Raw genomic sequence first — 26,292 nt, 5'->3', positions numbered from 1 at the left:
TGCTGCTTAACAGATTACCCAAAATGTAGTTGCTTAAAATGTAGGGGTGCTTAAAAGAATAAACACTTATTCTCTGATATTTTCTGAAGGTCCAGAATCTGGGCTTGGCTTAGCTGGGTGCCTTTGCTTCAGTGTCTCTTTCAAGTCTCTAATCAAGATTGTTGCCCAGGGCTGCTGACTTACCTGAAAGCTCAACTGAAGAAAGATCCTCTTCTGTGTTCACTCATGTGGTTGTTGGCAGGATTCAACCAATTTCTTGCAGTTCGTTGGACTGAGGGCCTCAGTTCCTAGCTGGCTGTTGGCCAGAGAACTCCTTTAGTTCCTTGCTGCTTAGCCTCTGTTATGTCGCTCACAACATGGCAGCTGATTTCCATCAGAGTGAGCAAGCAGAAGAGCAAGAGAGGGTATACGAGACAGGAGCCATAGTCTCTTTCTGACCTAATCGTGGAAGTGGCATCCTGTCACTGTTATTATATCTGTCCTTTAGAAGGAAGCCACTAGATCTAATGAACACTCAAGGGGAGGCTATTACACAAGGTCCTGAATGCCAGGTAGCAGAGATCATTGGGGACCATTCTAGGCGCTACTTACCACACTGTTAATTCCTATTTTCTCAAGACTTTTTTGTTAGTAATGGGTGTGAAATTTTTTCAAAGGTTTTTTCAGACCTTAAAGCTAAAGGAAAAATTCTTGGGGGCTTCAGGCAAAAAGGTGAAACAAAGATGAAGGTGAAGAAGATTGCACCATAAGACTCCACACTGAATTATCTATACAATGGCTGTTGAATTCTAACTTGATGGTTTTTATTTCTTTGAGCCCTTTAAAAATATTTGACTGTCTCCTGAGGTTGCTGTCTTTTCTTGAGGTTGCTATCCATTGTTGTTGTTGACATTTTTCTGGGTTTTCATATATTGAGTAATTTTAGATTATATTCTGACAAATGAGGACGTATGTTTTGGAGACTGGTATCTGTTATATATCATCAAAGAGTGTTGATGATTTTATTGGGCTGGCCGGAAAGTTCGTTCGGGTTTTTCCATAACATCTTATGGAAAAACCCGAACGAACTTTCCGGCCAGCCCAATATTTCAGTGATTAATTTACCTGGTTTGACTCAAGCAGTAAACAGCCTCTTGGAAGGCAGCTGAAATCTCAGTCTGCTTCTTTTATCTTTAGTTGTAGTTCCTTCCACATGTAAATGGTTTTGCAGTCAGCCACTGATTTAGGCAAAGTTTATACATAGGATTTGGGGTTTCCCCTCCCTGGCTTTTTTTTTTTTTTCTGGTATTCTCCCTTTATTTGTCAGGGGCCATGGTTGCCCTGAACTCTGTCCTCCTTTAGGCTAGCAAGGCTGCAGTTTTCTGTTGGAATTTTAGCCATTTTTTTGTGGTAACTGTATCCTTCCTTAGACTAAATGCTTTTTTTTTTTTTAAATGAAACCCAGACTCACCCAGTGCCACTCTTTCTTATAAGTTTTGACTCTCCTTCAGAACTGGTTTTTTTGTTTACTCTTGCAGTGCCTTAGGTCCATTTTGTCTGTGTGTGTTGTTCAGTGTTTTAGTTGCCAGAGGATTGGTCCAATAGGAGTTTATTCTGCTGTACTGGAATTAGAACTTGCATTCTTTTATTTTAATCTGTTTCTGCCTTTATAACTCAAGTGGGTTTCTTGAAGTCAACATTAGTTGGTTCTTTGATTTTGATCAGTCTAACAATCTGGCTCATTTAACTGGAGTGTTTAGACTGTTTATGTTTAATATGATTACTGATATGATTGAATTTAAGTTCACCAACTTAACAATTTGTCTTCTATTTGTCCCAGTTGTTCTTTGTTATTTTTTCCCTCTTTACTTTTCTTCTTTTAAATTATTTTTGTGTTATTTAGGATTAAATTTTACTACCATTATTGATTTATTAACTCCATTTCAATGTTGAAAGGTTTATATTATGTTTCTTTAACTTATTATAATCTACCTTCACATAATATACTACTTCACATTTAATATAAGAACCTCAGATCAATACTTTCAGTTCATCGCTCCTATCCTTTGTGCTACTGTCCTGTGTTTTACATGTGTGTGAGTGTTGTGAGAGAGATAGATCTATGTATGTATAAACCATGTATATATCAGTCAGGGTCCAGTTAGGAGATAGAAACCATACCCCTAATTTAAGCAGGGAAAATTAATATAAAGAATTGTTAACTAGTAAAATGTTATTAACTACTAAAAGAGGTAAAAGAGGACTCCATGGTATTCATAATTAATTAGTAAGTACAAAAAAGTAGATCTGGACCAAGAGAAAGTAGACAATGAAGGAACTAAAGACTTAGGAGAGCCCCAAACCTAGGCTGAGATTAGACTTCTTCAAAGAAGATGTGGCTGCCACAAAACATACAGTGTTCTGGTGGTGAAGAACCTTGCCATCTGGTTAGGCCAGAGGAGATCTGTAATATCAGCTCACTGTTGCAGGACGGTATTGGTAATGTAGAGCTGATCTATTAGAAGCAGTCTGACTGGTGGGGAGGAGGCAATTGCCTGAGAGTGTGGCAGAGCTAACGCAGAGGTGGCCACAGGGTGGGAAGACAGTTGCTTGAGGCCAACTGAAGTTCTTTATAGAAGTGCATTGTTGGATGGGGAGAGTGTGGCCTGAGGATAATAGCCTGAGATGCCACAAAAGTGACTTCATGGTCACTTTGAGAACGTGGTTTAAGGTTGTCCAAGAGGGCTACTGGGCCTTGGCTCTGTGCTGAATACAAAATTGAAAGGGGACTGGACCCAGAAGGGAAATGCCTTCCTGCTACTCTCATCTTGCAGAGTCACTCCAGTACCCTCTTTTGATAACATTAGGCCTAACATTAGATCAGTTGGCAAAGGAGAAATTTTGACAGGGTCCAGCTCCAATATGGCATAGCAGGTAGATTTGGAGCTGAGAGACAAAATTGATAACTGGCAAAATACACTATTATAATTTTGAATTTAAATTGTTAATTAAAGAAATTTAAAAATGAGAAAAAAATGTCTTTTATATTAATTCCTATATTCTCTCAGATTTGGTTTGCCTGAAAAAAGTCTTTATTTCTCCTTTTTAAAAAATTAAACTTTTTGCTTTGAGATAATGGTAGTCACACGTAATCATAAGAAATAATACGTAAACATCCTTGTGTACTCTTTTAGGTTCTGCCAGTGTTCATGTCTTGTATAACTACAGTATAAGATCACCACCAGGAAATTGACATTGCTACAATCCACTGATATTATTCAGTTTTCATCATTTTCTACCCTTTTATAATCACATTCCCCCTGTCCCCCAAACCCTGGCAACTACTACTCTGTTCTCCATCTCTATGATTTTGTCATTTTAATTTGTTATGTTATATAAATCATATAGTATATAACCTTTCAGGACTGACTTTTTTTTTCATTCAGCATAATTTCCTTGAGATCTATTTAAGTTGTTGCATGTACCAATAGTTCCTTTATGTTGTTGGGTTATATTTCACAGTATGGATGTAATGGAGTTTGTTCATCCACTCACTTATTGAAGGACATATTGGTTGTTTCCAGTTTTTAGCTATTATGAATTTTTAGCTGCTATGAACATTCACATACATAGTTTTTTGTGTGTGAATAAGTTTTCATTTCTCTGAGATAAATGCTTAAGAATGTAATTGCTCAATCACATGGAAATTGCATGTTTCATTTTTTAAATTGAGATATAACTTACATACCATAAAATTTTAATCATACACTTTTAAAGTGTATGGTTCAGTGGTTTTGGTGTATAAACAAGGTTGAGCAGCCATTATCACTGTCTAATCCAGAACATTTTCATCACCCCAAAAGAAACCCATCAATAGTCATTCCCCTCCCCCATTTCCTTGTAACTCCCTAATAGGTGTGAACTGGTATCTTGTAGTTTTCATTTGTATTTTTCTAATGACTAATGATGTCTTTTCCTGTGCTTATTGGCCATTTGTATATTTTCTTTGGGGAAATCTATTCAAATCTGTTGTCTGTTTAAAAATTATTATCTTAAGAGTGTTTTATGTATTTGGAATACTAGACCCTTATCATATATATCAGCAGTCCCCAACCTTTTTGGCACCAAGGACTGGTTTTGGGGAAGACAATTTTTCCACGGACGGGGTGGGGGCAGGTGTTCAGGTGGTAATGCAAGCGATGGGGAGCAGTGGGGAGCGGCAGATGAAGCTTCTCTTGCTTGCCTGCCGCTTACCTCCTGCTGTGTGGCCTGGTTCCTAATAGGGCACGGACTAGTACCGGTCTGCGGCCCGGGGATTGGGGACCCCTGATATATATGATTTGCAAATATTTTCTCCTATTCTGTGGTTTATCTTTCACTTTCTTGATAAATTTTTATTTGGTTGCTTGTGTTTTGTTATCATGTCTGAGAAACTTTCTAATACAATGTCATGAAGATTTACCCCTCTTTTCTTATTTGAGTTGTATAATTTTAGCTCTTACATTTAGGTCTTTGATCCATTTTGAGTTAATTTTTGCATATGATGTGATGTAGAAGTCTGTGTTCTGTTTTTGCATGGGATATCCAGTTATCTCACCACCATTTATTGAGAAGGCTACTCTTTCCCCATTGAATTGTCTTGGCATGTTTGTTAAAAATCAGTTGACCATAGACACATGGGCATGTTTCTGGATTTTTACTTCTGTTCCATTGATCTGTATGTCTTATCTTTTTGCCAGTACCATGCAGACTTGATTACTCTAGCTTTGTAGTAAGTTTTGAAATTGAGAAGTATGGATCCTCCAACATTATCCTTATTTTTCAAAATTGTTTTAGCTATTCTAAATCCCTTGCATTTCCATGTGAATTTTAAGATCTACTTGTCAATTCATGCAAAAAAAAAAAAAAGCCAAATGTGATTGTTGATAACGACTACACTGAATCTTTAGATCAGTTTGTGGATTATTGCCATCTTAACAGTATTATGTCTTCTAATCCTTGAATGTGGGATATCTTTCTGTTTATTTAGGTCTTCAGTTTCCTTCAACAGTTTTAAAATTTGAACATTGAACACTTTTCAGTGTAAAAATACTGAATTTCTTCTGTTAGATTTATTCTTTCTGATGCTGTTGTACATAGAACTATATTCTTAATTTCACTTTAGAATTGTTCAGTGCCTAGTATATAAAAATACAATTGATTTTTGTATATTGATATTATATCCTCCAACCTTGCCAAACTCATTTATTAGCTCTTTTTTGTTGTTGAATTCCTTGGGATTTTCTATATATAAGATCAAGTCATCTACCAATAAAGAGCTGTATTTCTTCTTTTCTGATCTGTATGCCTTTTATTTCTTTTTCTTGCTTAGTTGCCCTGGCTAGAACATAGAATGTTGAATAGAAGTGATGAGACGAGACATCTTTGTGTTGTTCTTGTGCTCAGTTACCTTAGTGGTCAGCTAATGATTAAGCAGAGATTTCCTTACCTACCTGAATCCGCTAAGTCTCCCAGTCCTTGCTGAGGGTCTCTGTATATGTATTGTGGCATGCTTTCCCCTCTCAGCTAGGCAATTGACAACTTTGCCTTAGACTTCACTTCTTATGTAGAGCTTCAAGTCCAGCAGAGGTGAGAGCTTAGGGTCTTCTCAGGTCTTTCCTGAGCATATGTGCAGCTCTGGGCATGCATGTGACCTTCTAGATTTCTAGAAATATGCCAGAGTTTTTCAGAGTTACTCCGGAAGTCTCCTTCCCCAACTTTTTCATTTAAGGTTTTTGGTTGTCTATTGTTTGCTCCAGCTGTTATCTAGTGCCTCAGGCACCAGTGAAGTTAAACAATTGCCTGTAATTTATCTCAATTGGGGAAAGGGTTTTTGTACTGGGCAAGCTTCTAGTCAGATCAAGTTAAAAACAGCCTTGCAAATGGGGTCTTTCAGAGATCCATGAGACAGTCAATGACAGTTCTCTGGAAGTGAACTCCAACTTGGTTCTGCCCCTTTAGGTACTAGCCAGGCTACTGCAATTGAAGTGAAAAGCAAAGTGATTTTCCAGGCTTCTGCAGAGGTGGAGAGTAGGGTATAGGACTGGGGCAAGTAAAAATACCCCAGAGTTCACAGCTTAGTCTTCTTACTGAGATTTTTGCCATTTTTCTTACATAAACCCTCCCTGTATTACTGCAAGTCTTTGGTTAATTTCCAGAATTCTGTACATGTAGCTTCTGATAATTTTTGCCAATATTATTGTTGATTTTACAAAAAAAGAATTTTTGGAGGCCCTTACTCTGTGACTTTTGATCTGAATTTGTAGTTTCATTAAAAACTACCATATAATTTCCCAGGTTGGCTGTACCATTTTACATTCTCCCTTGGCAATGTGTGATTATTCCAGTTTCTCCACATCTCGCCGGCATTATTTTGTTGTCATTATTTTTAATTTTTGTCATTCAGATAGATGTGTGGTTTTATCTAATTATGGTTTTAATTTGTATTTCTCTAATGGCTAATAACATTAATTTAACATCTTTTCAAGTACTTTTGATCTTTATCTTTTCTTCAGTGAAATGTCTGTTCATGTCTATTGCTCATTTTCTATTTGGATATTTTTCTTTAGTTGTAAGAGTTTTAAGAGTTCTTTACATATTCTAGAAAACAGTCCTTGGTTGTATAGGTTGTTTACAAATTTTCTCCCACTGTATAACTTCTATTTTCATGTTCTTTTGTAGAGCAGAAGTTTTACATTTTGATGAGGTCTACTTTATCAATTTTTGCTTTTATGTATCATGTTTTTAAGAAATTTAAGAACTTTGTCTAGTCCTAGGCCCTGAAGATTTTCTCCTGCTTTTTTTCTCTAAAAGTTGTATAGTTTTTTGCTTTACATTCATCTTCATAGTTCTGAAATGTGTATATTTTGCCTTCTGGAATTAGAGTTCTTGGTTGCCAGTTACTTTTTTTCTTTCCTTTCAACATTTTCACGGCGTTCATTGTCTTCTGGCTTGCATACTTTCTGAAGAGACATCTGTTGACATTCCTATATTTCTTCCTCAGTATGTAATGTGTCTTTTTTCCTTGGGCTACTTTGAAGAATTTCTGATTCTTCTATTGGTTTTCAGGGATTTGATTTTGATGTACCTTGTTGTGGTTTTCTTTTCTTTATCCTTGACATTCATTGAGCTTCTTGGGTTTGTGTCTTTATAGTTTGCATCAAATTTGGATTTTTTAAGCATATTTCTTTAGATATTTATTTCTATACCCCTATCTCTGGTCCCTGCTTCTGGGACTCTTACATGTTTGTTAGTTTAATATGGTCCCATAATCACTGACACACTGTTCAGTTCTGTTCTTTTTTTTTTTTTTTTAATGTACTTCAGTTAGGACAAATTATATTTCTCTGTCTTCAGGGTTGGTAGTATTTTCTTCTTCAGTATCTAATAAGCTGTTAATCCAACCTAGTGACATTTTCACTTAGTTTGTTGTATATTTGATCTCTAGAAGCTCTATTTGGGTCTTCTTTATATGTTAACATTTCTCTCACAATGTTTATATCTTTCTTTGAATACCCGAATATAGTTATTATAGTTGTTTTGTTTTAAAGTTCTTATTTGCTAATTCCATCATTTGTGTCATACTGGTTCCGTTTGTATTAACTGTTTTTTATCCTGGTTATTGGTCACATTTTCCTAATTCTTAGCACTTTTTGATTAGATGCTGGGCCTTATGAATACTTTATTGTGTCTACACTTTGTTGTCTTCCTTTTTGTGGTGCTTTGTTCTGGCCTGCAGTTATTTGCAATTTAGTTTGATCCTTTCATGGCCTGTCTTTATGCTTGTTAGGACAGGTCTAGAGTACTTCTACTAAAGGGATAGTTGAGCCCTATTACCCACACAGGACCTTTCTAGAATCTCATTTAAATGCACCAAGTGATCAACAAGGATTTGGTACACTTACTGCTCAGAGCTTGAATGCTTTCTAGCCCTGTATGAGCTCTGTGGACTGTTCAGCTGATAGGTTTTCAGTTACTTTTTGACTGGAGTGCATTTTAGAATTCAACTAAGAGTCAAAGAATCCCTTGAAGTTTTTTTTTCAGTAGTGCCCTCTCCTCCAGAACTGTACCCACAACTTTCAGCTGCCTCAGGTTCCCTGAACTCTGATATGTTTCTTCATAACTCAGTGAGACTTCCATTCTTTGTTTGGGATCCCATTTTTGTACCACAGTACACAATTTGCCTCCAGGCATAAATCTGTGGACATTGTGTGGCTTACCTCACTTGTTTCTTCTCTGTCAGGGAACATAGTACTAGTTGCTTCTTGTCAGTATTTGAAAATAATTGTTCCATATATTCCATCTGGTTTTCTTGTTGCTTATAGCAATTAGGTAAATCTGGTCCTTATTATTTCGTCATGGCTGGAAGTATAAGTCCTGTTCCTTTAATAAAAAAATTTTTTTTAAATTTTGGAGCAATTTTTATTTACAGAAAAGTTGTAAAGATAGTAAGTACAGAGTTCCAGTATGCCCAGGTTTCTCCTTACAATTTACATCTCCTTACATCTTACAATTTCATTGAACATTTGTCAAGACTAAGAAACTGACATTGCCATATTACTATTAAGTAAATATCTATATTTAATTTTATTAAAAAACTACAAAACCATTTTCTAAAGTGGCTGTACAGTCATGCATTCCCACCAGCAGTGAATGAGAGTTCCTGCATTATTTGAGTAGAAGAATAACATGATGAAAACCAGTTAGTCAAAACACCAACATTTTAACTACTTTGAAATTACAAAAATTAAGTAGAGAGAAGTGACTTAAAATTGCTAAGCCTTTGATTACAAATGACTTATAACAATTATAACAGTGGCATTCATGGAACTCCATTCTAAGGGCTTTACATTTATTAATTCATTTAATCCTCACAGCATCCCTATGTTGTTGGTGCTATTATCCTCCACTTCTGTAGATTAAGAAAGTGAAAAAGTCAGTAATTTTCCCCTGGTACATAGCTATTAAGGTACAGGCAGTCTGGCTCCAGAACCTACTCTGATCTACTCTACCAGTGATGATTTTTCATTGGCTGCACATCAGAACAACTTGAATTGAGATGCCCTTGGACATCTATATTTTGAAGACCACTGGTGATTCTAATGTGTAGTCAGGATTGAGAATATTCTAAACTAACATTTACTGCTTTTCATTATAATGTAGATAAATTTAATATGTTAAAATATACTTTTTGATTTTAATGATAATAGTACTTTAGTTCATATTTTGACTTGGACATTTTAAGGTCCTTTTTTGTAGGTAGAATTGGAGTTGAGGCAAAAATTTTGTGGATTACTGAAAAATCAGTTATGTCTTTATTTTGGTGTCTAGGCACTCTGCCTTTTGTGTAATACATGCAAATGTGTGTGTACACTTACTTATATACAGTCTTTCGGCATAAAGAATTTTTAGAGTAATCTGTTAAAGTAGTTAGATATTTCTTCCTAAAAGTAATGTTTAAAGAATATTGATTTTAAAATATGGAAACATTTAAAAAAAAGTAAAATATGGAATCATTCTGCATACACAAAACAAGGAATAAAATGAATCATAGAATGGTGTAATTGTTTAAATTGTGTTAGGCCCAGCAAGTTAATACCTACACAGAATTGATTTAATCCAGCATATAATAATCTTCTTAAATTTATTAATTTTGTATCTTTCTTATTCTGTGTCATTGACATTTTAACATTTGATACTAGGCTAAAATATATAGAAGAAAAATTTTAAATTCTATTTAAAATATACTATATGAAGAGTGATTATGAGGTATAATAAATAAGACAACAGGTTTGAAAATAGTTTATCAAAATCTAGTTCTCTGGTCTCAAAATCAATGATCTAAATTTATTTTTAAAATTATTATTATGTGATTTTCATTGGTCACTGTTGTTTTGCTCTGAATAGTTGGCTGCCGACCATTGCATGAAGTCTCCACCAGAGAGTGCTAAAGATATTTCAGTGGGGAATGTTATTTACTTAGACTTGCCTGGACTTGTCAGCCGGGTAGACTTTTTTTTTTTTCTAAGAAAAGAATTTGATTTCTTATTTACAAAATTTCTCTTGCTGTGAAATATATTCTGTACCTTGACAGTTGAATATTTCTACAGATATCGTAAATGATGAGTATTTAATTGCTTCATTTTTGGTTCTCCATACTGGCTTGAAATATCTTTGATTATTTTGTGAAGTTATCCTTTAAAAACTAAAAGTTGCATTTTCCTTTACACAATAGATGTTGACTTTTCTTTACACAATAGATGTTTTTTTGAAAACCTGAATAATTTAAAATGAACTAGAGAAACTAGTAATTTGTTTTATGAGGTTGAAAAAAATACTGTGTATGTTTTAATTTTAAGATAGCAACTAAATTAGCAAATAGTTTTAATATTTGCAATTCTAGCATACAATATTATTCTCAAAGTATTATTAATTATCTGTGATGACCATATATTTGGTGTTACACATTTAGAGTAGGGTATGAAAGAAAATCTGGTCCCTTTATATTTGATAAATCTCTAAGTGAGCATTTTACAGAGTGATTATCTAACAGAAGTACTGAATGATAACAGCTGTTTTTTCCCTTCTTTTCCTCTAGGTATCTTCACTCAAATAACATAGTTGTGGTTCCGGAAGGTAAGTGCACTTCCAGTTTTTAGTTAGGAGGTGCTATAGTTTAAATAGTAGAACAGATAGTATAGTGCTATTATAGTTTATAATAGAACAGATTGTCTCTTTAAACCAATTTTGGTTGGAAAATTAGGGAATTTTAATTATAGAGCATCTTTATTAGTTTCAAAGCTTTTTTTCCTCTAATTAGTAATCCAGTTAACTGTTACGATTAAATTAAATTTAAGAAGTCTAAAATGGTTATAATGGTTAGGTAAAAATTTATTATCAGATAAACTGTCATTGGGTAAATAATAAAATGATAACTTTTAAGTTTAATAAATCCAGTTAAGCATTTTGTTTAGATAAAAAAGACTTTATATATCATTTCATGAATTATTTATTCAAGTAATTTTTACATTGTTTTAACATTTTTATTCGTGCTCTTTTTAAGGTAGAAGTGTTATCACTTCATAAAATTTAGTTTGATACTATACTCCAATAAAAATTTTAAAAAATTTTAGTTTGATATATGTTTTTACTATTATGTCAGCCGTGGAGACAGGGATATTAAGTATTAAAATATTTAAACTTGGAGTACTTGCATTAAAGTTTGGTCTTAAAACACTTGGGTCAAATTAATCTTGCTTTTACCCTTCTTTTCTCTTCGAAGCCATTGGGTCCCTTGTAAAACTACAGTGTTTGGATCTTAGTGACAATGCCTTAGAAATTGTTTGCCCAGAAATTGGTCGTCTGAGAGCTTTACGTCATCTTCGATTAGCTAATAACCAACTGCAATTCCTACCTCCAGGTAATCATAGTCTGTAGCACACGAGCTTCTTGTATATTACAAGTCTATTTTTATTAATATTTCTTACTTTGTGTCTAGGGAGTGGGCTTTGGATATATTTGTAAGTATTTGATTGTCTACTTGTTTGAGGATGACACTAAGGAATGTGGATGAAATATGACTCAGAGTCTTTTCCTTGATGCAAACATGAGAAGGTGGCATTTATGTTTTTCAGCTACAGTTACTACAGTTGTGCATTGGAATCAATGCTTCTTCAAGTCACTGTCCTGGTGAAATATTTGTACCAAAAGCTACTTCAGTTCTGAATTTCACATAGGAGAACTTATATGAACTTTGCATTTTAGTGTCCAAAAAGCAGATACATACAGTGTTTTCTCTCATTCTCTAGTGAGGTAAATGATGTACATTAACTTGGATTTAATGTGAAATCATACTAGAATTTAGTAGCAGAATTTAAGTTTGAGTCCTAGAATTAATTGTCAGTTCTGCCTTCTGATCATCCTATTAGATTATGATGTACCTATTGATAGTACCAAAATCCTGCATTCTCCTGAGCTACCATTAAACCCTTTGACTCTCTTACAAGGGGTATTCAGAGACCTTCCTTTGTGAACCCACACATTTGCAGATTCCTCTGTCCTGTGTCATGTCACATATTTTTTTTAAAAAGTGAAGTATGATTTAAAAAAAAACTTGTGCTTCAGGTATTACATAAGAGTTACTCTGCATTCAAAAATGAGCAAAAAAAATACAGATGTCATTCACATTGGCTGGGATCATTTCTACCTAGTAACTCAGGAATACCAACTAGTCTTTTAGTGTATCCGAGTGAAATGTGTGACTCAACCAAAATTACAAATTACTACCTGTCATAGAACTTCAGGGACATGTGAAACTGTTAAAAACTATTCATGTTAAATCCATGAATGAATTTATAATTTAAAAAATACTTTCTCCAAAGTTTTTCAAGTACAGAAATTTCTAAATGAAACACAGTAGCTGATTAATTTTTAGACTTTATGTGCTGACTTTCATATATAGGTTCAATATTGTATACAAAAATGATAATTAGTATAGCAGTTGAATCTGCTTAAAAAAATATTTTTTAACCACATATAATGAGAGTCTTCCTTTTTCCAACTCTACTTAATACAAAAATTTTCAGTATGGTGTGGGAATATGATCTTTAAATTTTATTGTATGTAATCAGACTCAGTGGTGTTTCATCATTCTAGCTTTCATCAAGTTTATGTATTCACATACTCAGGAAATTAGATTCTCTTTCAGAGACTGTCTAGAAAATATATCAGCAAAGATAATACTTTAGATTTTCAGGGTATTTTCATATATGAAACTTACACAAGATACATTATAGAATCAAAACACATGGATATAATACTGAATATTTTAGATTTTCATAGTATTTTCATATATGAAGTTTATACAAGATATGTTGTAGAATCAAAATGCATAGGTATAGTACTGTATTCATAAGCCCCTTTTTCTATACATATAAAGAACGTCTGAGTAACACAACTCTCTGTTAAAACATTGTTCTTTGTTTTCTATTTTTCTGTCTTTTCCTGTAATGTAAGAACATTTTGTGGTAAAATGTGGCCATTTCCTTCCATTATATACTCTCAGAGGTTAAGGATATGCTACTAATGTCATTGACTGCTTCCTAGTAACCAGTGGAGGGTATAGGTTTCCTGACTACTTTAATATGATTTTAAATTTATATCTCACCTGTTTCATAATAGATTTGAGGCATTTACTTCTGATTTTATTTCCGTAGCTTATTTCTGTTGTTTATGTTTGGTTTTGCTTGTTTTGAGAAAATTGCATACAGTAATAACTGTGTATTTTGAGTAGAAACTTTTGATTAAACTATGTATAGACTTTTTTTTCTAGGCCATCATAAGTAGCAATGCACTAGATCTTACTAATTTTTTGAATCACTTTATGTATCTCTTTATGAGGTAATTTCAAGTGTTATGATTTGAATGGGAGAGGGGCTAGGTACACATCCCCCAGGTGTTTGACCATCTTTGGGGACATACTATGGAAAAGTTATTTTAACTGCAGTAAAAAATGTGAGGGGCCTCCATATAGTGTCCATTTGATGACGGTAGACTCCAATTGATATCTGATTGTTAGCCTCTTCTACCTAGTCCATGTTATTAGTATAGACTTCTTACGTGTTATATTCCTGTGAAAGACTTAATATTTTATTATGTGTATTTTTTTGTGGTTGAAAAACCGTTGAATGTAATTTCACATTCAGTATTTAAAATTTGAAAATTTAAGAGCGGTATTTAAAAAATTTTAAGCATTTAAAATATCTAAATGGATAATAGAGAGTTTTAAAATTAGGATCTGAGAATGGATTACAGGGGCTTCATGAATGCCCTCAAATTGTATGGACAGTTTGGTGTTTGTGAGTGTGTACATATTGCTGTGAAGAAGGTCCAATGTTTTTATCAGTTTCTCAAACAGATCCATGACTCATATAGTTGATTCTCTTGGGTTGTTTGCCAATACCCATTCTTTGGGAATGTCCCTTTCCCCCATTCTATTGGATTGCAGAGTACTGCCATTTTTCTACCTTGTGACATTGCTTTCTCTCCACAGTTGATTGGTCCTGGTGTAGGTACCTGACCCAAGCAGGACCATTTCTCTCCCTGGGCATTTTGAAAGAGGTGATGTGGGAGAAGGAAAGAGAACAAGAGAGAACAGCGGAGGCTGAGAAAGAAAATCAGGCTCTCTTTCTCTCTGGGCTTCTATATACAATACTGTGTAATCTTGTGAGGTCTGGTAGTAGCCATGTGGACTGGGAAACAAGGAGAGAAAGATGAAGTAGATAACTAGAAAGAAGATGGAGGCAGAGACTTCCTAAGTTTTCTTTAATTTCCCAATCACTGATTCTGTTCTTAAGGCCCATAGACTTTGCGCTTAAGCTAACTCTAGTTGGCTTCTGTGAATTGTCAACAAAAGAGCTCCATGTAACATAGCTGCCCCAAAGACGTAAAACAGCCTGTCTGGGGTATAGGATTAATTGTATATTGAACTCTCCTATTTACTTAACTGTTATGCTTTGAAATTGCAAAAGCTCTTATTAATAGTAGGAAGTCCAGGGTTAGCAACAGCATGATCAGTAGTATGTCTGTGAAGTGGTTCATTCTGTCATCTGTTTTTTCCTTTTTGTAGTATGCTTTGTACCCTTTCTATTTTATTTATTTATTTAATTAATTAATTTATTTATTTATTTAGTTACCTGAACTCAAGTAATTTTGGAGGAGGTACAGAGATCATTGGCGTGGGGTGATGATGGGTATAGAAATGTGAAGACAGGCTATAAAGAGTATGTTGGTAAGTCGGTATAGGGAAAGTGTACTGCCCTCTTTGGCCCTGTAGCTGGGCCTGAGAAACTGACATAAGACAGATTAACAGGAGAAAAGTATACAGATTTTATTTAGTAATTTTTACATGTACACAGGAGCCTTCATAAGAAAAATGAAGACCCAAAGAAGTGTAGTTAGAACCAAACACATATATACTAGGTTGGACAATGAGTAGTAAATTGTGAAAATGTGACAAGACAAAGGAGTTTGAGCAAGGGCAGTTATTTGTAGAAAAGTGACTAGGAAGATAAGGTTTGGTTTAACAAGGTTTGTTTGTCGTTTGGCCTCACCTCCCTGTCTCTGGTCATAAGAATGTCTTCCTTCCTCCTGGTATGGGGGTTACACCTTTTGCATGGGAATTTTATCTCCTGCTTTCAGGAAGAAGAAGGAAGCTTAGAGTGCTCTTCTTGCATCTGCTGTTTTTCAGTGCCTTTAACTTAAAATAATCAGTACACCAGGATGGCATATTTTGGGGTGGCATACTCTGAACTCCTACACCAGCCACCACAGTGGGCAACTAGAGCTTAATTCTGTGTGAAACATATCCCTCAGAATCATCCCACTAAAGTGCTGAAAGAGCTACAGTACTTCAACATCAACTTCCAAAAATTATGGTTGAGAGCTGATTGGGTGGGAGGGTGGGTGTTAATTCTCTGTTACTTCTGGCATGCTGCACATGTACGCACATGGACAGAGCAGCAGCCTTCTGCAGTTTCAGAAAAGTCCTCAGCCACAGTGATATGGATACTGGTAGTGGAGCAATGGCCAGAAAACACTGAAATGGTCCACCTAGGTGATATGTGTGGAGCTCTGACAAGTTCTCACAGACATCATGCACCATGGATGAAGAGAGGTGCTTGGTATATCTGCTTTCAAAATCTTCCAGACTTGGTCCATAGACCCCAACCTGAAAGATAAGACTAATTTAATAGTTTGGGTTTAACTTCGTTCCAAATTACCTCCCCCCCCAAAAAATCTTCTGGCTAATGTTATTGAAATCATAGTCTGTGGTGTAAGAACTTTGGAACCTGAAGCACTATTTTTCTGAGCAGATCCAGTCCCTCCTCCCTTTTTTTCAATAACTTTGTATATTATTTGGCAATGAGTGTTGTGGGTTTATATTTTAAATACCATATGGAAAAGGTTAAATGAATATTTTGGCTTTTTTTACTGTGATATTTAAAAATTTATTTTTAATTTTTGTTCATTTTTCACAAGTAAAAATTGTACATATTTAAAGTATACAGTGTGATGTTTTGACATATGTATATATTGTGAAATGATTACTACAATCGAACTAATTAACATATTTGTCACCTCCCAAAGTTACCTTTTGTGTGAGTGTGTGGTGAGAACACTTGAGATCTACTCTCTTAGCAAACTTCAAATACACAATACACTATTATTCAGTTGCCTTTTAAAAAAACTTTTTATCGTGGTAAATTTTAAGCACAATCAAAAGTAGACAGGATAGAATAGTAAGCCCCCGTATACCCAATACCTAACTTTAACAATTATCATGGCTTTCTCCTCTCTTGTATTATTTTTCTTTTAACTTTTGTTCTTCATATTTTTGTCCTCTCTTAAAGTTGATTATTTTTTAATTGGGGTAAAATTTACATACAGTGAAATGCTCAAGTGTACAATTGTGAGTTTTGATAAATGTGTATACCCATGTAACCAACATCTTATTTGAGATACAGAACATTTCCATTAACCCAGAATGTTCTCTTATGCCACTTCCAGTCAATCTTTTTGCTATAGGCAAACCCTATTCTGATTTCTCTTACCATAGATTAATTTTGTCTGTTGTTGAAAATAATATAAATGGGAACATATAGTATGTTCTCTGTTTGACTTCTTTCACTCAAAATAATGGTTTCAAGATGCATCCATGCTGTTGCATGTGTCCGTAGTTCATCCTGTTTTATTGCAGAGTAGAATTCCATTGTATAAACATACAATTTATAATTTACTTTCCTCTTAATGGACATGTCAGTTTTTTCTAGCTTTGGGCTATTATCAATAAAACTAATATAAACATTCTTGTATAAGACTTTTTATGGATATATGTTTTTATTTCTCTTGGGTAAATACCTATTAGTAGAAATGTGATTCATAATATAGGTGTATGCTTAACTTTATAAGAAATTGCCCAGCAGTTTTAAAAATAGTTATACCATTTTACACTTCTCACAGAAATATATGAGAGTTCTAGTTACTCTGCATGTTTGCTAGTATTTGGTGTTGTCTGTTTTTTGGCTTTGCTTGTTTATTTTAGCTGTAGTAATGGATGTGAAGTTACATTACATTGTTTTAATTTGTATTTAATTGAATTTGTCTTTCCCTCTTGACTGATGGTATTGAGCACCTTCTAATGTATTCGTGGACTATTCCAAATCTTCTTTTTGAATTGTAGGCGGTATCTCCCTGCTTTACAGACCAGTGGCCGGATTTAGGTTGCTGAAGAATTCTCTTTGCTTTCTAGTTCTGCCCCTTGCTTTCTGTGCCTTGAGAGCTCTTTTAGCCCTGCTGCCCCATCGTTGACCTGTGTATGGCTGCCCTGTACTCTGAAGGTGGGTCTTGCCTCTGCAAAGTTTCTCTCGGCTTTCCTGTTATCTTCCATTCCTCAAGTCTTCCTTAGCTCAAAGCCTAGAGGACTTTGGGGAGAAGATCTCAGCTCTCTTCTCTTGCCCCCATTTTTGGTGAAAACTAGTGGAAAAGAGTTAGTGTGAAGGGGGGCCAGGTAGTTCATACAGCCTCTCTCTGTGTCGGGGGCTGCTCTGGATTCTATGCTGGTATGCCAGTCCACACATAGCCCTTCAAAGTTAGACTGGTTTCTTTTTAGCGCTTGTCTGTGGCAGATTCCTTGTCTTCCCATTACAGTCAAGGGTGATAGCAACTGGAAATCTCTTCTGTTTTAAAATGGGCTTATCACTTATTGGAGTTGATTTTGGTTTCTGGGTGTCCTCAGTCTCTGAAAAATTTTAGAAACTATAATTACGTAGCTTATCCAACTTCTTCTCATGGTTAGGGTGTAAGTGACAACTCTTTTGACTTTTTATTTTCTTATTGGCATTAAGTTCTCCTCCCTCACAGGCTACCACAATTTGATTTTTGTTCCTCTCTACCTTTCTTTCTCTACCTACTTTCTGTCTTCTTTTGGATTACTTGAGTATGTTTTAGTGTTCCATTTTATTTCCTCTATTGGTTTTTCTTTACAGTTTACAATATGCACCCTTAACTTATTACAGCTTACTTAGGATACTGTACCACTTAATATAAATTTTAAGAACCTTCCAGGGACTTCCCTAGTCGTCCAATGGTTAAGAATCCACTTTCCAGTGTGGGGGATGCGGGTTTGATCCCTGGTTGGGGAACTAAGATCCCACATGCCGTAGGGCTACGGAGCCTGCATGCCACAACTAGAGAGCCCACGTGCTGCAACTGTAGAGCCCACACGCTCTGGAGCCCGCGTGCCACAACTACAGAGCCCATGTGCTCTGGAGCCAGCATGCCACAACTAGAAGTCTTTGTGCTGCAATGAGGAGCCCATGTGCCGCAACTAAGACCTGAAGCAGCCAAAAATAAATGAATAAATAAATAAATATTAAAAAAAAGAACCTTCCAATAGTATACTTCCATTTACCCTCCTTCCTTTGTGTTATTGTATCATGTATTTTATATCTATATATGTTATGAACCCTACAATATAATGTTTATTTTGCAATGGTCAGTTATCTTTAAAGGAAATCACAATAATTTTTAAAAAAGATATTCTTTGTATTTACCCATATATTTATCATTTCCCGTGCTCTTCATTCTTTCTTATAGATCTCTTTTTTATTTGGTATCATTTCTCTTCAGCCTAAAGTATTGATACTTTCTTTAATATTTCTTGTAGTGCAGTTCTACTGTCATAGTTCTACTGAGCTATGTCAGTTTCTCTTAATGCAAAAATGTCTATTTCACCTTTCACTTTGAAGCATATTTTCTCAGGATATAGGAGTCTGGGTTGACAATTTTTTTTAGCACTTTTAAAGACAGCTTTCCATTGTCTTCTGATCCCATTGTTTCTGATGAGAAGTCAGTTGTAATTTGTATCATTGTTACCCCATATATGTCTTCTTCTATGGCTATATTAAAATTTTTCTCTTTATCTTTGGTGTTAGCAGTTTGTCTATGATGTACCATAATGTAGGATTTTTTATATTTATCCTGCAAGGGCTTTTCTTGATTCCCAAATTGGGAAGTTTCCTGTTACCTGTTATTATTTCTTTATATATTTTTCTGCCCCACATTTTTTTTTTCTTTCAAGAACTCCAGTTACACACATTAGATCATTTGATAATGTTTCACAGGTCACTGAGGCTTTGTTCTTTTTTTAATCTTTTTTTTTTCCTCCTTATCTAGAGGTTGGATGATATCTGTGTATCTGTCTTCTACTCCAGTAACTTCTTTTGTGATCTCGCATATGTTATTTATTAAGCCCCTCTTCACCCTCTCACAGCTGTTTCCTCTTTGGTACCTTGTCTTGCATTTTCCAGCTGCTTCAGCCTCCCAAACTGTGATCTCTGTCTCTTTAGCAGTGTGAGACTGCAAGGTTCTACTTAGGTTCCACTTCCCTGTGTTGTGGGCAAGAAAGCCTTGTCCAGCTTGGGACACAAGGGGTGTTTACCTTATTTCAATGATCAGAGTCCTTTGTTTCCTGTTTGTTGCTTGAAAGCAGTTGCCTCATATATTTTTGACTAGTTTTATTGCTATATTTTGGTGGGAGGCAAGTCTGGTATCAGTGTCCCTGTCATATCTGGAAGTGGAAGTCCTATTAGATGTTCTTTGATTTCTCATCTGATTGCTTACCTGCATTCTTTTATATATATAACTTGTATGCCATTTAAACATTTATATGTTGCCTTCTCCTACTTCCAGTATCACAACTATAACATTATTTGTTACAGAATAAATTTAAACTCATTTTCTTCCAAAGGCTTTTTCTAACTTAAGTAAAATTACATTATCTATTATGAAGGGAAGTACAGTGTACTTACAAATAAAGGATTACTGGAGAAAGATTTCCATCAGTGCAGAGCAACTTGCCAAATACTTTGTGATTCACCATTGGCCACAAAGGCCAATGAATATTAGAAGAATCAGAAAATCCAGCTGCCCCTTGATAGTAAAGAGAATCCTGGTGCTGTGATTCACTGTAAACTCTGTGAATTCCCATGAGAGAAGATTATGGTAGCAGACAAACAGCAAAATGTAACTAGGAGTCAGAAAAGATGTTGCTTACATCTGCTATATAAGTCAGCCTGTTTTTTTTTTTAAATGGTTTTATCTTTGAAAAATTGTTCTGCGTACCAAAAAGGGAAGGATTTTTTAGCCCAAATTGAAAATGTTAAAGCAGTCTAGGGGCTTCCCTGGTGGTGCAGTGGTTAAAAATCTGCCTGCCAATGCAGGGGACATGGGTTCGAGCCAGGTCTGGGAAGATCCCACATGCCGCGGAGCAACTAAGCCCGTACGCCACAACAACTGAGCCTGCGCTCTAGAGCCCACGTGCCACAACTACTGAGTCCACGTGCCATAACTATTGAAGCCTGCGTGCCTAGAGCCCGTGCTCCACAACAAGAGAAGCCACCACAATGAGAAGCCCATGCACTGCAACGAAGAGTAGCCCCCGCTCGACGCAACTAAAGAAAGCCCGCGTGCAGCAGCGAAGACCTAATGCAGCCAAAAATAAATAAATAAATAAATTTTTTAAAAAAGAAAAGCAGTCTATGTTGTACTTAAATGGATAAAAGCATGCAAAAACAGAAATACATACTACATATAACTAGCATGAATTGTTCTAAAACTCAGGCTTCAAGTATGGTCAAGTTTATCATTTTTTCTTAAAATTTATTTTTCCTCCAGTTGAGCCTCTGTTGCTTTATTAAAATGAAATTTAGTATCTCTTCTTAGCTCTGTCCTGTTGCCACCAAATTATTCTGAAATCTTTATGCTCACTGGTCTAATGTGGAGGTTGGGGTCAGCCTTCTTCCTCCAGAGGACAGGCTTCCTAGGAAGCCCAATCACTCTAGAGTTTCCCCTGTTGCTTGCTGCCCACCTGCTGAAAATTCATTGGCATAGTCTGACCGATAGTAGTGCAGGCTGCTGTGACTCTTCAGAGGTGCTGACCCCGCTCCTGTAGGTACAGGCCTGGTCAGCGGTACTCCACGTTTGCATTCCGTGGGTTTCAGTTTCTAAGAATGATGGGTGGCCCCAGGAACACTGGGTCAGCCCTGGTTTCACTGTGCCTGTGTTCTCTTTCTTCTTTAGTGATCAACTGAAAGGGAGAAGAGAGCAGCTTTCTTTTTGAATCCTCAAAGCACAAAGGATCTTACTGTGCCACTGCCGCCAAAAAATCAAGGTTGTTCACCCCCGTATTACCCTCCTTGGGTGGATACCATAGTAATTCAGGGTGATTTACCTTCCCAGTGAGACAGCTTTTCACTGATTCTACATCAGTACTGGCAAAATAACGTAGCTAGCACTTTTCTCACGAAAAAAATGTAAATAATTAATCTCTGGCAGAGTCCCATCTGGTGTTACCAGGCTATATATGTATAGTCATCGATATATGTAAATAGATTTTCTCTATTTTACAGGGTTATCTACATGACCTGGGGCACTTACTGTTTCACCTACTCAACAGAAAAGTATTTGTCCGTTCAAAATACCATGCTGTGTACTAGAGGAACTGGGGACAGTGAAGGGGTACAAAATCCAGAGCCAGGTTTCGAAGGAGCTTTATAATATTTTATTGTCAAATAGTTTAAACTATGAAATTCCAAAGAAGAGACTAGGTGGAGGGCTTCCCTGGTGGCACATTGGTTAGGAATCCGCCTGCCAGTGCAGGGGACACGGGATAGAGCCCTGGTCTGGGAAGATCCCACTTGCCGCGGAGCGGCTAAGCCCGTGTGCCACAACTGCTGAGCCTACGCTCTAGAGCCTGTGAGCCACAGCTAATGAGCCCGTGTGCCACAACTACTGAAGCCTGCAAGCCTAGAGCCTGTGCTCTGCAACAAGAGAAGCCACTGCAATAAGAAGCCTGTGCACCACAACAAAGAGTAGCCCTCGCTCACTGCAGCTAGAGAAAGCCCGCACGCAGCAACGAAGACCTAATGCAGCCAAAAATAAATAAATAAATTTATTAAAAAAAAAAAAAGACTAGGTGGAGAAAAGAAAAGTATCGAGTGTGTTAGTAGTTGGTCATTATCTTGGTAGTGTGCCAAGTGGTTCAGATACTTTGGCAACTAATGTATATAGGGATAAAAATCTAGCAATCTACCTACCCTCAGTTTGCTAGGTGACCACTGAATAAATGAATAAATTGTCTACCAGAGTCCTAAACTCATATTCATAACCTGTTCTTTCAGTGTCTCTTATAGACTTCCATCTACTTTATTAGTCTCTTTGTAACACATATAGTACTTTATTCGTAAAGTTAACTTTATATAGTTAAACATATATTAGTGACTTTATAGTATTATATATATTTTTAATTCAGACTTTTACATAAAATTATTTTGGTGTACTAGATTAGATAAAACAGATTTATCAGAAAAAAAATCTGTCAATACTATTACATATTGTAAAATCTGTTTACAAATAGAGTTAAAACTTCTAAATTGTATTTTAAAACTCTTACAAGTTTTGAAAATTGGGCAAAAGTCTTAGAATCAAAATGACCATTAAAATTCTTCTAAAAGAAAAAAAATTGTTTTCTGGACTATGCATCCTTCTCAGTGCAAATAAATACAGAAAATACCCCTTTTTAGGAAAGGTGTGAAGGGAAGTGGTGGAAAACTTCCCAAATGTCAGAAACACAAAAGTTCATTCTGATGATACTTTTAAAAAAAAGCAAAAGGAGAAAAGTTGAGCCCTCAGACTTGGAAAGCCTCTCCCATCATACTATTGGCTAAGGCATGTTGAATTCCTTTCTGTGGCCCATTCCTTTGTGAAAAGATTTCAAAGCAGCTAATATCATCACAGCAGTGATCTAATTTGAAATCTTTTAAGGGGAATACTGCCAAATTCACTTCACACGCAGTGCTGCTTCTCTTCCCTTTCTGTACACAATTTTCTACTCCATGGTCTATTACAAGCTTGGTGCTGTATGGGAACCTTGAAGACAGTACTGAGGTAAGTGAAGAGAGTTTAAAGAGAAGTCAGGCATGATGTGAGGGACTGAGCTGATGTTTACGTGGTGTGCAAGAGCAAATGACTTGGAGTTGGATATTTTCCATTATTTTGTCTTTGAAATGTATCTGTCTCATAGTCTATCATCCACACTGCTTCCAGGATTATCCTTCTAAAATACAGATTTGGTAAACTACTTCCCCAATTAAAATCTTTCGAGGATTATTTCAATCCTTCATTGAAATAATTTGCTAAAAGTGTGTGGTTGCCGGAATAGAAGCCCGTGTTGGGTAATAATCATTTGTTTATTTTGAAGACCAGGAATTAGGAATATTAAAAGAAAAAAAAAAAAACCCTGATAATTGTAGAAGTGTTCTTTTTTGATTTTTTTTTTTTTTTGATGTGGACCATTATTAAAGTCTTTATTGAGTCTGTTACAATATTGCTTCTGTTTTGGTTTTTTGGCTGCGAGGCATGTGGGATTTTAGCTCCCCGACCAGGGATCGAACCCACACCCCCTGTATTGGAAGGTGAAGTCTTAACCACTGGACTGCCAGGGAGAGGCCCTGTAGAAGTATTCTTAATCTTTTGGAATAAACTTTCTTCAGAACTTATGTATTTTCTTAGGCACAACCTATTAATGGGAATTCAGAGATTTTACTTTTTTATTCAAATCAACTTGCAGTATTTTGGAGGTGACATGGAGTAATTTCTATCATACCTTTTGATATGGCAAAACTTGGGTTTGTAGTTCATTTTTATGCAGTTCATTCATAGCTTTCAAGTATTCAGCATGTATTTCTTATGTTAATAGAGTGATTTGATATATTGCATTTATTAAGCAATCTTTGGGAAAGGCAAGTATTAAGTAGATACATAAACAAAGGTTATATTTTCATGGTTGTTGTATGGTTTTAATTGATTTTTCTACCTTGATTTCAGTATACTGTTGTTTTGTGATATAATCAGAAAATTACAGTTTCATGTTAATACAATTGTGGAGAAAAATTAACTGGCAGAATATAGGTGATGTGCTGAAATATGTATTTCTTAAAAAATAATGTCTTCAACATGTAAAATATTTTGTTTTGTTTCTTCATGTGTTATTTGAACATGCTTATTGGTTACTTCATCTGTTTTATCTTGTTAAAGGTTTTAATTTAAATCAGATTGTCTGTTCTGCAAGTAATTTTAAAGTTAATGATTGTTTTAGTGCAGAAAAAGCATTATGATCTGCCAAGGATTGATGTAATGAGAAGTAATTAAACAAAATTTAGTTTGTTACCAAATTCACCCTGCCCCCACCCCACACAATTGGCATCACAGTTCTTTGGGTTTTTTTCAATTTCTTTATAAAAAATCAACATATTAAGCAGATACATTGATGTTTTTGAGCAATTTGTTGTAGTTTTCACTGGGTATTTATAAGGTGGTGAGAGAACTTGAAATAAAAACTGTGGCTATGGAAGTGACAAAGGGTTCAAAAAATGAATGTCCTTATATGCTTATAACAAATGCTATTAGTTGGTTGTATGTCTCTTCTACTTCTTAGCTGGATCTGCTGACTTCCCTGCTCCTGACTTATTCTGAAAGAGAATCAAAGTCTGGCAGGTCTGTCTTGATGACCTTTTTCTTTTTAATTTAAAAAGTTTGGTATTCATCACTTTAGTATGAATTTATAGTACCAATATTAGTGTCTTATTATTTATTTTTTTAGGAATAACAGCAGGTTTTGTAGGAGTCATATTATTTACACATACATTTAGGTCCTAACACAAAAGTTTGTTGGAAAAAATAGCTGAAAGATACATAGATGTTTAGAGTAATAGATCTCAGAATTTCTCTTTCCTTCATCCATTTTTACCTCTTTTTAAAATATAAATGTACATTTTTATGAAGGAAAGTACAAATTTCTTACAAGTAAAATAAGATTAAAATTTTAATTATTAAATCTTCAGTCGAGTAACCAAAGAAATATTCTTATAAATGCATTAAAAAATGCTTTTTTTTTTTAACGTTTTATTTTATATTGGAGTATAGGTGATTGACAATGTTGCGGTAGTTTCAGGTACACAGCAAAGGGACTCAGCCATACAGATACATGTATCCACTCTCCCCCAGACTCCCCTCCCATCCAGGCTGCCACATAACATTGAGCAGAGTTCCCTGTGCTATACAATAGGTCCTGTTGGTTATCCATTTTAAATATAGCATTGTGTACATGTCGATCCCAAACTCCCTAACTATCCCTTCCCCCCATCCTTCCCCCACTCCGGGTAACCATAAGTTTGTTTTCTAAGTCTGTGAGTCTGTTTCTGTTTTGTAAATAAGTTCATTTGTATCATTTCTTTTTAGATTCTGCATATAAGTGATATCATACGATATTTCTCTTTCTCTGACTTACTTCACTCAGTTTGACACTCTAGGTACATCCATGTTGCTGCAAATGGCATTATTTCATTCTTTTTAATGGCTGAGTAATATTCCATTGTATATATGTACCACATCTTCTTTGTACATTCCTCTGTCGATGGACATTTAGGTTGCTTCCATGTCTTGCCTATTGTAAAGAGTGCTGCAATGAACACTGGGGTGCATGTATCCTTTCGGATCATGTTTTTCTCCAGACATATGCCGAGGAATAGGATTGCAGTGTCATATGGTAGCTCTATTTTTAGTTTTTTAAGGAACCTTCATACTGTTCTCCATAGTGACTGTACCAATTTACATTCCCACCAACAGTTTAGGAGGGTTCCCTTCTCTCCATACCCTCTCCAGCATTTATTGTTTGTGGATTTTTTGATGATAGCCATTTTGACTGGTGTGAGGTGATATCTCATTGTAGTTTTGATTTGCATTTCTCTAATGGTTAGCGATGTTGAACATCTTTTCATATGCCTCTTGGCCATCTGTATGTCTTCTTTGGAGAAATGTCTATTTAGGTCTTCTGCCCATTTTTTGATTGGGTTGTTTGTTTTGATGATATTAAGCCTTATGAGCTGTTTGTAAACTTCGGAGACTAATCCCTTCTCGGTCACATCATTGGCAAATATTTTCTCCCAATCTGTGGGTTGTCTTTTCATTTTGTTTATGGTTTCCTTTGCTGTGCAAAAGCTTTTAAGTTTAATTAGGTCCCATTTGTTTATTTTTGTTTTTATTTCCATTATTCTGGGAGATGGATTGAAAAAGATATTGCTGGGATTTTTTTTTTCTGGCTGCATTGGGTCTTTGTTGCTGCACATGGGCTTTCTCTAGTTGTGGCGAGTGGGGGCT

The 26,292-nt window shown here is 35.5% G+C and overlaps 1 protein-coding gene across 2 annotated transcripts in view; it reads left to right on the top strand.

The window, feature by feature from the left end:
• The window catches only part of LRRC28 (leucine rich repeat containing 28), a 174,164-nt gene that overhangs the window by 22,070 nt on the left and 125,802 nt on the right, over window positions 1-26,292 (top strand). For both annotated transcript variants that reach the window (XM_068556923.1, XM_068556913.1), the window contains exons 4-5: window positions 10,616-10,653; window positions 11,300-11,437. In XM_068556923.1, coding sequence (XP_068413024.1) covers window positions 10,616-10,653; window positions 11,300-11,437 — 176 coding nt within the window. The remainder of the gene's footprint in view (window positions 1-10,615; window positions 10,654-11,299; window positions 11,438-26,292) is intronic.

Source organism: Eschrichtius robustus, chromosome 1 (genome assembly GCF_028021215.1).
Source record: "Eschrichtius robustus isolate mEscRob2 chromosome 1, mEscRob2.pri, whole genome shotgun sequence".
Taxonomy (NCBI): Eukaryota; Metazoa; Chordata; class Mammalia; order Artiodactyla; family Eschrichtiidae; genus Eschrichtius; species Eschrichtius robustus.
Note: the sequence above shows the minus strand (reverse complement) of the source record. Positions and strands in the feature narration are given on the sequence as shown.